Genomic DNA, 13,235 nt, shown 5'->3' with positions numbered 1-13,235 from the left:
TGGAAAACTCAGCAGTGGCCACAGGACTGGAAAAGGTCAGTTTTCATTCTAATCCCAAAGAAAGGCAATGCCAAAGAATGCTCAAACTACTGCACAATTGCACTCATCTCACACGCTAGTAAAGTAATGCTCAAAATTCTCCAAGCCAGGCTTCAGCAATATGTGAACCATGAACTTCCTGATGTTCAAGCTGGTTTTAGAAAAGGCAGAGGAACCAGAGATCAAATTGCCAACATCCTCTGGATCAAGGAAAAAGCAAGAGAGTTCCAGAAAAACATCTATTTCTGCTTTATTGACTATGCCAAAGCCTTTGACTGTGTGGATCACAATAAACTGTGGAAAATTCTTCAAGAGATGGGAATACCAGACCACCTGATCTGCCTCTTGAGAAATCTGTATGCAGGTCAGGAAGCAACAGTTAGAACTGGGCATGGAACAACAGACTGGTTCCAAATAGGAAAAGGAGTTTGTCAAGGCTGTATATCATCACCCTGTTTATTTAACTTATATGCAGAGTACATCATGAGAAATGCTGGACTGGATGAAGCACAAGCTGGAATCAAGGTTGCCAGGAGAAATATCAATAACCTCAGATATGCAGATGACACCACCCTTATGGCAGAAAGTGAAGAGGAACTCAAAAGCCTCTTGATGAAAGTTAAAGTGGAGAGTGAAAAAGTTGGCTTAAAGCTCAATATTCAGAAAACGAAGATCATGGCATCCAGTCCCACCACTTCATGGGAAATAGATGGGGAAATAGTGGAAACAGTGTCAGACTTTATTTTTCTGGGCTCCAAAATCACTACAGATGGTGACTGCAGCCATGAAATTAAAGGACGCTTACTCCTTGGAAGGAAAGCTATGACCAACCTAGATAGCATATTCAAAAGCAGAGACATTACTTTGCCAACAAAGGTCCGTCTAATCAAAGCTATGGTTTTTCCTGTGGTCATGTATGGATGTGAGAGTTGGACTGTGAAGAAGGCTGAGCGCCGAAGAATTGATGCTTTTGAACTGTGGTGTTGTAGAATACTCTTGAGAGTCCCTTGGACTTCAAGGAGATCCAACCAGTCCATTCTGAAGATCAGCCCTGGGATTTCTTTGGAGGGACTGATGCTGAAGCTGAAACTCCAGTACTTTGGCCACCTCATGCGAAGAGTTGACTCATTGGAAAAGACTCTGATGCTGGGAGGGATTGGGGGCAAGAGGAGAAGGGGACGACAGAGGATGAGATGGCTGGATGGCATCACTGACTCAATGGATGTGAGCCTCAGTGAATTCCGGGAGTTGGTGATGGGCAGGGAGGCCTGGCGTGCTGCGATTCATGGGGTTGCAGTCGGACACGACTGAGCGACTGATCTGATCTGATCTGATACTTATATTACTTTACTTATGTAAAGGTGTTTCAACATTACTAATGACTGGGAAATGCAAATTGAAATGTCAATGAAATATCACCTCACATCCATTAGAATGGTTATTATCAAAAAACAAAACCAAAAAAACAAACAACCACCCCAGAAAACAAGTGTTTTCCAGGATGTGTGCAAGTTGTACCCTTTGTGCACTGTTGGTGGGAATATAACACGGTGCAGCCATCATGGAAAACAGCATGGCAGCTCCTCAAAGAATAAAATATAGAATTGATTTACAAATTCCACTTTAGGGTATCTAGGGTCTTAAAAAGACCTTTGCCCACCCACGTTCATAGTAGTATTAGTCACAATATATGAAAGGTGGAAGCAACTCAAGTGTCCATTGAGGGGTGAATGGATAAGTAAAAGCTGTTGTTTAATGGGTACAGAGTTTTAGTTTTGTAAGATAAAAAGAGTTCTGGAGATTGGTTGCACAACAGTGTGAATGAACTTAACATTACTGATCTTTATACTTCTAAAGATTTTTAAGTTAAAGATTTATGTTATGGGGACTTCCTTCATAGTGCAGTGGTTAAGAATCTGCCTTCCAATGCAGGGGACAGGAGTTCAACCCTTGCTTGGTCAGGGAACTAAGAGCCCACATGCCATGGGGCAACCAAGCCCTTATGCCACAACTACTGCCAGCACACTCTAGAGCCCGTGCACCGCGACTAAAGAAGCCTTCCACCACAGCCAAGACCCAGCACAGCCAAACACGATTTATGTTATGTATATTTCACAGCAGCCAAAAATTAATAAATTAATACAAAAATAAAAACTTGCATTGATATCCCATGGTTTTTAGGGGAAAGATCAAAACCTTAACTAAAGTCATCAAAGTTCTACGTAATTACCCTGCATCTTTTGCACCCTGCTAACCTCCAGTCACACCAAATTGCATCGAATGCCCTCCATCCTTAACCCTAACACTAACCCTCAAAGAAGCAACAGTTAGAACCAGACATGGAACAACGGACTGGTTCCAAATTGGGAAAGGCGTACGTCAAGGCTGTATATTGTCACCCTGTTCATTTAACTTATATGCAGAGTACATCATGTGAAATGCCAGGCTGGATGAAGCACAAGCTGGAATCAGGATTGCCGGGAGAAATATCAATAACCTCAGATATGCAGATGACATCACCCTTATGGCAGAAAGTGAAGAAGAACTGAAGAGCCTCTTGATGAAAGTGAAAGAGGAGAGGAAAAAGCTGGCTTAAAAACTCAACATTCAAAAAACTAAGATAATGGCATCCAGTCGCACCACTTCATGGCAAATAGATGGAGAAACAGGGGAAACAGTGTCAGACTTTCTTTTCTTGGGCTCCAAAATCACTGCAGATGGTGACTGCAGCCATGAAATCAAAAGATGCTTGCTCCTTGAAAGAAAAGTTATGACCAACCTAGGTACCATATTAAAAAGCAGAGGCATTTCTTTGCCAACAAAGGTCCATCTAGTCAAAGCTATGGTTTTTCCAGTAGTCATGTATGGATGTGAGAACTGGACTATAAAGAAAACTGAGCTCCGAAGAATTGATGCTTTTGAACTGTGGTGTTGGAGAAGACTCTTGAGAGTCCCTTGGACTGCAAGGAGATCAAACCAGTCCATCCTAAAGAAAATCAGTCCTGAATATTCATTAGAAGGACTGACGTTGAAGCTAAAGCTCCAATATTTTGGCCGCCTGATGTGAAGAACGGACTCATTGGAAAAGACCCTGATGCTGGGGAAAGATTGAAAGCAGGAGGAGAAGGGGACAACAGAGGATGAGATGGTTGGATGGCATCACTCAGTTGATGGACATGCATTTGAACAAGCTCTGGGAGTTGGTGATGGACAGGGAAGCCTGGCATGCTGTCATGGGGTCGCAAAGAGTTGGACACGACCGAGTGACAGAACTGAAGTGAACTGAACCCTTAAAGGTTTTCCATCACCCTTGGTAAAAGCCGTAGACCTTAAGGTAGACTTAAGGCCCTGTGTCTGCTTCCTGGACACCTCACTGACTTCATTTCCTCCTCCTCATCCCTGCTCATTTCATTCCAGCCACACTGTTCTTCTCGCTGGTCCTTAAATGCCCCAATCACACTCCTGCCTCAGAGCCTTTGCACTTACTGCTCTCTCTGCCTCAGATGTCCCAGACAGGGCTTCATGTTCCCAGATACAGACCACTCCTTTGTTCAAGTCTCCAATTCTCAGTGAGGCTTTCACAAAGCATACTGATAATACAACCTTGTACATCCTTTCCTCTTAGCATTCACCTAATATTATATATTTTACTGATTTATCTTGCTAACATCTCTTTCTCCACTAGAATGTAAGCTATATGAGGGCAGAGATTTTAGTCTGGTGTATTTACTAACGTATGGGCTGCCCGTGTGGTGCTAGTGGTAAAGAACCCACCTGCAATGCAGGAGACATAAGAGATGTGGGTTTGATCCCTGGGTCAGGAAGATCCCCTGGAAAAGGGCATGGCAACACACTCCAGCATTCTTACCTTGAGAATCTCAAGGACAGAGGAGCCTGGAGGAATCAGTCCATGAGGTCACAAGGAGCTGTACACGACTGAAGTGACTCAGCACGCACACACATTTACTAATATATAATATTGCCTGGCATATAGTAGGTATGTCATAAAATCTGATGAATGATAAGAGCTTCTTCCTTACCTGTTAAGATTCAGCTCAAAAGTGATGCTTTTCCTTATGCAGACCACCTCTTTACTCCTTCCCAGTACCTTGAACAGGCCTTTACCCTGGCCTCCAGGACATTCTACAGCCCCTACCTGTTTACAAGTCAGCTTCCCCCAGTAGTAGATCTGCTCTACCAGTGCCTTGCACAGAGCTAGGCGTGACATCATTCATAGATGAATATGTGAATGAATGAATGCATATTTGGATCTTAGCTGGATTGAGGTTGGCAGCTGTATGTGCTAACTCCCCCAGAGAGTGAGAGAAGAGACTGTACCTTCTCTCCAATCTCTGTCTGGTCCCCACCAGGCAGAACCTCCAGATCAGCTAGCAGGGCACAGGCCTCCAGAGCCTTGTGGTACCGCTTGGGGTCCAGGGCTTGACCAAATAGCACGTTTTCCTGAAGAGTGCAGTTCTGGATCCATGCCTGCTGGGGCACGTAGGCCACGGAACCCTGGCCAAAGGAGAAGTACCTCAGGGTTTGCCCAAGGCCTGACCAAGCTTCCCTTCCCAGTAATCCCTGCCCCTCTCACCTTCATATACACCTTGCCTTCCAGCTTCTCCATGTCTCCCAGCAGGGCAGATAACAGGGAGGACTTCCCACAACCCACAGGCCCCACCACAGCCACTAGTGCCCCCTTTGGCACCTGGATATCTAGGCTGGGGGTAAGGAGACAAGTAGCCCAGTCAGGGGAGGAATCGAGGTTTTGTCCCCCACCTTCCACCTGAAGACCCAAGCTCTCCTCCCTTTCAGACAGCACCCTGGCAAGCTGAGGCTCTACCTGCTTCCCAGGTCAAAAACTGAAGGGTGGGAGTGGGGTGGGTTCTGCTACGATCTGAGCTGCGGTCCACTTTAGGCAGCTGAGAAGGGAAGGAGAGGCTGGTACCTGTGCAGGGCGGGTGGCAGGTCCTGGGCCCACGTAAAGGTGCCATTGTGTATGATGACAGCGTAGCCTGGGAAGACAGAGGTGCACAGGGTCAGGGGGCCCGGGGCAAGGGGGAGAGGATCCCTGGGTGGAAGAGCCCTGGGGAAAGGAGCCAACAGGGAGCACAGGGAAGCTTGCAGGTGGTGAGGGGGAGCTGGCAGGAAGTCCCAGGGAGGAGTAAGAAGCGCCCTAGAGAAGGAAGGTGATGGGGGGGCCTGGGGAGGGGTAACAGAGGAGAGTAAAGAACCAGAAGAGGGAGAGGGCAGAATGAGGGCAGATGGGAAAGGAGGATGAAGAAAAGGAGGCCACAAGAGAAAAGTTAAAAGCTTGAAACAGAATTTTCTGGAGAAGTGGCTGGGTTAAGGGAAGCCCAGGTAGAGGCTGTCTGGACCTGGGGTGATGGTCTTTCTTTCCACACACTGAGGGTCAAGTTCATCTTGGCTCAGGAAATGCTGGATCCGTTTCAAAGACACACTGGTCTGCAGGCAGAGGGTGTGAGTCAGCCCTGGAAGCTATGCCTTTCTTACACCCATCTCCTCTTACCCTTGCTGGCCCCCAACTTCCTGGGTGAGGCTGGGCCCCCTGAGGGCCCAGATGCTGGTGCTGGGTCCCTTCTCATGCCTGAGTCTTGGCTGGCTCCCACTGCCAAAGATAGGGTCCATGTTGGTAAGAGGAGGCTGTCTCCAGAACTTGGGTTTCCAGAAACCCTACCTAACTCTGACTCCAAATGGCCCACGAGTCCACTGACCTCATTCATCTTGGAACAATTCTTCATAATGCCAAACGGCCCTCCCCTGATTCCAATAACTCTCCCTGATTATCCCCTGACCCTAAATAGCCCCATCAACCTGCCCAAACTCCACTAGAACCCCAGCCCTACCCAGGCTTACCTGGGCCAGGTTGCTGATTAACTGGGGCAGCATGTTGAGCGGAATTTTTAAGATGTTGAAAAGGGACACGGACACAAAGGCCTTTTCAGCATCCAGCACGTTGTTCTTGTCCACGGATACGTATACTCCGAGGGTGGTCAGGGTCACCTGGGCAGTGGTGGGGATGGGTGTCAGGGTGGAGTCTGCTGGGTTCAGAGGCCCGGGCTGGCCGAGCAGGAGATGGGACACCAGCCCAGGTGTGGGCGCCTCACCAGGAAGGGGGTGCAGACCCAGATGAAGGTGGATATGGCGTGGAGGCAGGCAACCTTGCGCATCAGCTGGAGCTCATCCTGCCGGATGCCCTCCACCTGCTTCAAGAAGCTGGGCTCCCAGGCATACAGCTTCAGCACCTTGATGCCGCCCAGGATCTCGCTCATCAACTTGATGCGTGAGTCCTTGAACTTCATTTGCTCTACCTATGGGAAGTGTGGCAAGTGCATACCTGAGCCCCTCCCCAGACCTCTATCAACAAGGGCACACATCTCTGCACTCACACACACGGCAGCTAGATTGCTCACCACTCCTCCCTGCCAGCCTGGATTGTACCCCAGCCTGGAATGCCCAAGCCAAGCTCCCTTCCTCTCTGCTGGACAAAATCCAGCTCCAGCCTCAGTGCCCCATCGCTGACCATCCCAGGCCCCTTCCCTGGGTCTCTAAGGCACGTTCTCATAGGGCACCCTGAACATGTATGCTGCCTCAAATCCATGTGAGCCTGAGGGAACAGATCCCTTATTTCTCTGTGTTCCCCAGTCCCCAACCCAAGGTGTAGCAGGTCACACTAATTTATTCATTCAGCCCCAACTTATTGAGTGCCTACTCTGTGCCAGGCCATGTGCTAGACGTAGGGCAGATGATGACAAACAACTGAGGGCCCTCGCCATCATAAAGCTGACAGTCTGATAGGAGAAGTAGCTAGGAAGCAAACAATGGCCTGAATAAATGCTTACGCTAAATCATTATGCACTCCAGTGGGAGTAACAGGATTCTGGGAGAGAATAATTGGGGTGGGAACTGGGAAAGTGTATGCTAGGAGTGAAGGAAGGAAAGGAACTGGACAAGCAAGGAAGGCTGAAGCACATTTCAGGGAACTCTATGTATGGCAGCCCAGAGGCACGCAGAGCTTAGTGATCTGGAGAAAAGAGAGGCCAGACTGGCTGAAATTTAGCCATATTCCAGGAGGTGAGGGCTTGAAAGGTGAGCAGGGGCCTAGTGGCTGGGGGGGGAAATTTGTCATTTATTCTGTGTACAGTGGGAAGCTAGGGAAGACTTCAATGAATGTTTGCAAATAAAGGACTGAATGACTGGCTATTTACACTAAGTGCAATGTGGTGGAGAAACTCTCGTTAGACCAGAAGAGGCAAGTTCTGTCTGATTCTGGATTGCTGTAATCTCTCTGGGCCTGGGTTCCTCAGTTGCAAAATGAGAATGTTTCTAAAACCCTCTCAGGGTTGTAAGGCTAGAGCAAGCTAAGGTTTGTGAAAGTGGCTTACAGCCATCTGTACTCAGTAAGCAAGGTAGTGGATGAGGCCAAGGTTAGTGACTGCACTCTACCAGGCACCTGGCCAGGGCTCCAGGCACCTGGCCAGGGCTCCAGGCAGGAGCAGCTCGGTCTGTTAGCACCCACCTGGAGGGCACGCATCTTCACAGCCACAGCGCCGTTGAGTGGGATTAGCAAGACCATGAGAGCAACTCCAGCCAGGACGGAAGGACCCAGGTTCTGAGGACGCACAATGGGTAGATTAGACACACCGACACATATGCAGAGTGTATAGACAGAGCCCAACAGACAGAAGCCTATCGACCTGAAATGCGGGGATGGGCCTGAAGCAAAAGTTAGTGGTCAGCCAAACAGATGGACAGTGAAAAGCAGACATACAGATAAAGCCAAAATTGCAAAAACATTTGCAGAAACAGCCAGCCATCAGATAATGACAACAGATAGGGACAAACAGGCAGCCATTGAAGGGCGTCCAGACACACAGAGAGGCAAATACAGATAGATAGGCAATGACAACCAGAGTCACACCCACCTTGTCTCCGAGTCCCTCTTCCCTCCCCTAGGTTCTGTGAGAGGGACAATCTCATAGGCTGGAAAGACTTGATTGCAGACACCAGCATCCTCACAGTTCTGTCCCCCACCCCTCTGCTGACCCAGAATAACTCTCTCTTGTCCCATCTGAAGGAAGGAGAAGTCAGAGGAAGGAGGCAGAGATCAGGGGTCAAGAGTCACCTGCCAGAGGAAGTACACTGCCAGGATGATCTGCAGGGGTGCTGACCACAGCAGGTTGATGAAGGGGACAACATCCATGAAGCGCTGCGCGTCCACTGACATGAGGTTGACAATTTCGCCTACAGTGGACTCACGTTTGACTGAATTGGTGATGACCAGAGCCTGCAGGTGGACAGTTGGCTGATGGACTGGTCGTGCGAGTCTCTTCGAAGTTCCCCAGGGCTGGCCTCCCCAGCCCCTCATTTCCTGCTCCAGCTGACCTTCCTATAGATGACACCTATGATACCCGTGCGAAACCTCAACCCCATCACAAAGATGCAGTGGAAATACTGGTGTAAGATCAGGGTCTGCATCACGGAGCACACGAACATCAGCCCGGCCACCAGGAAGCCCCACCAGGTGGGGGCCGTGGGGTTTGAAATAAATCTGATCAGGATGCTGCAAACGGAGGAGAGAACAATAAGGGTGGGGACTCTCCCCTAGGCTGTTCCCCCTACTGCTGCTCTCTTCCTGCCCCTCAGCCTCCACTCTCTCGAGCCTCTCATTTGGAGGCTGCTGGCCCTCCACAGCCCCAACCCAGACCACGGGAATCAGCCCAGAGCTGGTGCAAGACTCTGTCTCCTTACTCCTTTGTGCCTCCACCTCCTCTCCCATCTACCATGGCCTCCCTCCACCCACCTCTTTGTTACGCTCTGGCCACCAGCCTCACCGGCCTGCCTGTTTTGCCTCCTTGGACCATGTGGCAGGAAGTAATGCCACATGTCTGTTGATTAGACTTTCCTTCACCTTTTCTTGGACTGCTGAGGGCTCTGAACTCCAGTGCATGACTACACAGACTCTCGCCACTGAAATCCATCCTCTTCAATATCAGCAGCCCCCAGAGCTGCCCAGTGATCTTCTCCAGGACCCTAATCTAATTCCTCTCCCACAGTCCTCTTCACCTCTTACCTTCTGATCTGTCCTCACTCCCCACCTCTCTCAGCAGTGGCCCACTTACTTGTTTCCATTGAGAACTCCCTGCCAACTACAAACTTCCCTGCAAACATTCACCCTCTTCCATCTGCCTCAGGACAGGAGGCGTCCTTCTGACTTTCCATGCTGGATTTTGCCCCCTAAGCCCCAGATCCCACCCACCTCTTCAGAAGCATGCTTCATCATTGGCCCCCTTTCGCCTCATCTTCAGGAACCTCCTCTCCATTGGCAGCTCTGTGCCTTGGCCGACTAACATGATCAAGTCTCTTCCATGTAAGGACAAACCTCCCCTTGGCCCCATGGAGCTTCCTCCACAGTCATGGCCAGGCCTCTTCTGCTGTGGGTTGGGTGTGACTCCCCAAAAGACATGCTCAAGTCCTAACCCCTGGTACCTATGAATGTGACCTTATTTGGAAAGAGAGTCTTTACAGATGTAGTCAAGTTAAGATAAGGTTGTACTGGAATAGGGTGGCCCTGAATCCAGTGACTGGCATCTTTATAAGAGAAAAGAGAGAGAGATTTGCACACAGAGACACAAATGCAGACACACACACACACACACACACACACACACACACAGAGACACATACAGGAAGATGCCATGCAAAGATGGAGGCAGAGATTGGGGCGATGAGTCTCAAGCCAAGGAAGTCTAGTCTGCCAGCACCACCAGAAGCTGAACAGATCTCACTCACAGCCTCTAGAAGGAACCAATCCACTGACACTTTGATTTCAGACCATGCTTCCAGAATCATGAAAGATACATTTCTGTTTTCAGCCACCCAGTCTGTGGGACTCTGTTACCCTAGGAAACTAAAAACTTTTATAGGAAGTTTCTAGACCGTCATTGGCCCTATCTCCACTGCAGACACCCTTCTCTCCGGCCCTTCCCCTTTGTCTCAGCCTCTGTTTCTGGCAAAGTCACCAACAAACTCCATGTTGCCTTCCTCAGGCTCTATTTTCCTGGTCAGCTCTCTTCACTGGAGGCCATGGCTTCCCCTGGATGTGTTCTCTGTGCCCTGGTCCACAATCTGGATTCTTTTCCCAACTCTGGCCCCTCCAGGTTAGTCTTCTGCTCCCCCATACCTGTCAGAAGGCCCTAGGACTCTGTCTGGGGCCTTCACTTGAAGGCCCCTCTCTGGGAGGGGTAAGCCAAAGAGATGGAGCCCTGGGCTTCCATGACGACTCTGAAAACTCTCTGACTTCCCTCTAGCTGGCAATCTCCCCTTGGGGGCCACCAGCACCTCAGGCCTGACATGGCGAAGACGCAGCTCACCACTGTGCCCCGTGCCCAGGTCTCTCTTCCTGCTGAGTTCACTATCTCAGCAAAAAACAAAAAACAAAAAAAATCCATCCTTCTCTAGCTATCCAAGAACCCAGGTCACCTTTGTCCCCTCCCTTTCCCTGACACAAGCACGCATTTCCAGAGTAGCTCCTGAATCCAGCTCATTCCTGACCTGGACTTTCCTTAGACCTAGTTGGCCCACTTCCATCTGGCTACACTGCCTTACACCACCCACACTACCAGCAGGGGATCCTTCCAGATGCAAGCCAGATGCCCCTCCCTGGCTTCAAACCTTTCAAGGATTTTCTTAGCTTTCCCTCTCTCCCTGTGTTGTTCTGCCCCTCCCTCCAGCCACCCTCCCTCTAGCATTCATAAGCACTTGGAGTTCCTGAGTCATGCTGTCTCAGGCCTTTGTGACTCTGCACCTAGTTAGTTAGCTGCGTGTCCTTCCAAACTAGATAACCTCCCTGGCTGGCAAGAGTATCCTGCCCCTTCCCAGGCTGGCCTCCTGCCCCTGAGGGGTTTTTCAGACACCTGCGTACACCTCTGCCCACACTGTGCTCCAACAGATTTACACACCAGTTTCTCCCACGAGACTTTAAGACCATATCTTATTTATCTTTGTATACCTAGGGTCTGGCACTATTCTGAGACCCTGGAGGCTCAAAAAATACTCACTGAATGAGCAAACGCACAAATTCATGAATGGAGGAGCAATGGAGCGAGGGCTCCTTCCCATTCCCGCATTTGAGAGCTCCTTCTAGCCCAAGCTACTCAGGGAACAAATGGAAAGAGCACCAAAGCCGGAGTTCAGAGCTCTGAACTCAAATCCATCGTCACCAGCTGTGTGCCCTTGGTCAAATCACTTCATTTCTCTGAGTTCTTATTTCCTCATTTTTTGTTGTTGTTTTTTGTTTTTCTGCTTCCTCATTTGTAAAATGGGAAATCCTCTGTAGGACTGTTGGGAGGATTTAAAGACAGAATGTTTGCTAATGTATACATCGGGGTGCCTGGCAGCTGTACTTGGGCCAGGTAAGTTGGATGTGAATGGGGAAAGGAGGTGCAGAGGCTCTGCCACTTGCCAAGGGTCCCACAGAAAATGGGGATAGCCCCCCCAGTTCCTGGACTGGGGCTCTTTCCCCACTCTTCATCCCCCAGGCCAGCCCCTTGTCCCAGGAAAGGCCATGCGGGAGGGAGCGTGGACAGACCTGAGCAGCTGCGGGTTGATAAAGGATAGCAGATCCTGGATCAGCTTGAAGCCCATGCTGAGGAGGAAGCTGGAGCTGAAGGTGGCCATCAGGGCCCGCAGGAAGGAGGCCTCCGGGGCCCTGGGTCGGCCCTCAAGCAGCACCTCACCCTCACTGGACAGTTTCTTCCCAGAAGCCTCTGCGGCCTGGCGTCTGGTCCAAGGAGGAAAGACAGTGAGTCGGAATGGGTACAAAGGCCCCGTGAAGCCAAGGGCCACCAGGGCTGTTGAACAGCAGGTAAGAGGGGGAGCTGCTTTCTTGGCTCTCACAATTGGAACAGACAATGCAACTTTCCAGCTGAGAATCCCCAAGTGACTCTGTCTTCAGGTTCTAGAGGATATATGAAGGGGTGTCCTAACTGCTCCCCAAGAACTATACACCCAGCAATTTCCAGCATCTGCCTCTCCAGGGCTGCTGGCTCCAGGGAGAATGCTATGAGAAAGGAGACTTGGGCAGGGCTGGCTAGTGGCCTAGTCACTGGGGGGCTGAGCAGGGAGGGAGTGGAGGTGGCATGAAGGGACAGAGACGGGGTGCAGCAGGCAGACTGGAGGCCGTTAGGTCTTAGAGGCTCCAAGCCATGAACCCAAGACACGGATGACCGAGTCCAGGTCCCTGGCTCCTCCACAGACAGTTGGCCATCAGGGGCTCAGACAGAACCAGCATGGGACTGCTGGGACCCAGACTGTGGGTGGAAGGCAAAAGGGTTTGGTCCTGGGGGGGATGTGGGTAAAGAAGGAGGACTCGGAGTCTCAGATTTTTTGTCTGAGTAGTCAGCCAGAGACAGACTCCTGGGTCAGTGGGAAGGCCCTCGATCAGATGGTAATCTCCTCCAGCTGTTGGCTCCACATAAAAGGCCGGATTACGCGGGGACGCTGGCCTTAACCTTCTTCCCCTGGTCCTTTCCCCTCCTGAGGGAAGTCTCCGGAACCCACCCTTCAAGTCAGTCAGGGCAGTTCAGTGGTGACTGCAGGGGCCAGACAGGTGGGTGTGGATTCTGCCCGTGCCACCACCAACTAGGGCACCTTGGGTGAATCCTCAAACTTCAGTGCTTCAGTGATGTCATCTGTCACACAAGACATTACAGCCTGTGCAGTAGGGCTGTCAGAGACTGACTGGGTTAATCTTAGAACTACCCCTCAGACAGAGTGTTAGTCGCTCTGTTGTGTCCAATTCTTTGCAATCCCATGGACTGTAGCTATCAGACTCCTCTGTCCATGGAATTCTCCAGGCAAGAATACTGGGGTGGGTAGTCATTCCCTTCTCCAGGGGATCTTCCCAACCCAGGGATTGAACCCAGGTCTCCCACACTGCAGGCAGATTCTTTACTGTCTAAGCCACCAGGGAAGCCCCTTGGACAAAGTAAGTGTTGTGAAAGTGTCAGCCACTCTCCAGCTGGCCCCACGCAGGCCTAAACTGCACACCCAGGACCACTTGCACCTGTGTTTTCTCCACCCCCAGCCATGTCATCTACCACCCTCGCCTGCAGGAGACCCGGGCTGTGTGAAGGGGCTGGGGTGGAGGGGAGTGGGGACTGGGGAGAGGGGGG

The 13,235-nt window shown here is 50.5% G+C and overlaps 1 protein-coding gene across 3 annotated transcripts in view; it reads right to left on the bottom strand.

The window, feature by feature from the left end:
- Positions 1-13,235, bottom strand: part of ABCC3 (ATP-binding cassette, sub-family C (CFTR/MRP), member 3) — a 48,633-nt gene that overhangs the window by 22,312 nt on the left and 13,086 nt on the right. For all 3 annotated transcript variants that reach the window (XM_010842832.1, XM_010842833.1, XM_010842834.1), the window contains exons 8-17: positions 11,651-11,842; positions 8,446-8,623; positions 8,186-8,347; positions 7,580-7,672; positions 6,168-6,371; positions 5,917-6,063; positions 5,418-5,505; positions 4,988-5,054; positions 4,634-4,760; positions 4,378-4,554 (exon numbers count right to left, since the gene is read on the bottom strand). In XM_010842832.1, coding sequence (XP_010841134.1) covers positions 4,378-4,554; positions 4,634-4,760; positions 4,988-5,054; positions 5,418-5,505; positions 5,917-6,063; positions 6,168-6,371; positions 7,580-7,672; positions 8,186-8,347; positions 8,446-8,623; positions 11,651-11,842 — 1,435 coding nt within the window. The remainder of the gene's footprint in view (positions 1-4,377; positions 4,555-4,633; positions 4,761-4,987; positions 5,055-5,417; positions 5,506-5,916; positions 6,064-6,167; positions 6,372-7,579; positions 7,673-8,185; positions 8,348-8,445; positions 8,624-11,650; positions 11,843-13,235) is intronic.

The sequence above is a fragment of the Bison bison genome, unplaced genomic scaffold, assembly GCF_000754665.1.
Source record: "Bison bison bison isolate TAMUID 2011002044 unplaced genomic scaffold, Bison_UMD1.0 scf7180017864180, whole genome shotgun sequence".
NCBI classification, from domain to species: Eukaryota; Metazoa; Chordata; class Mammalia; order Artiodactyla; family Bovidae; genus Bison; species Bison bison.
Note: the sequence above shows the minus strand (reverse complement) of the source record. Positions and strands in the feature narration are given on the sequence as shown.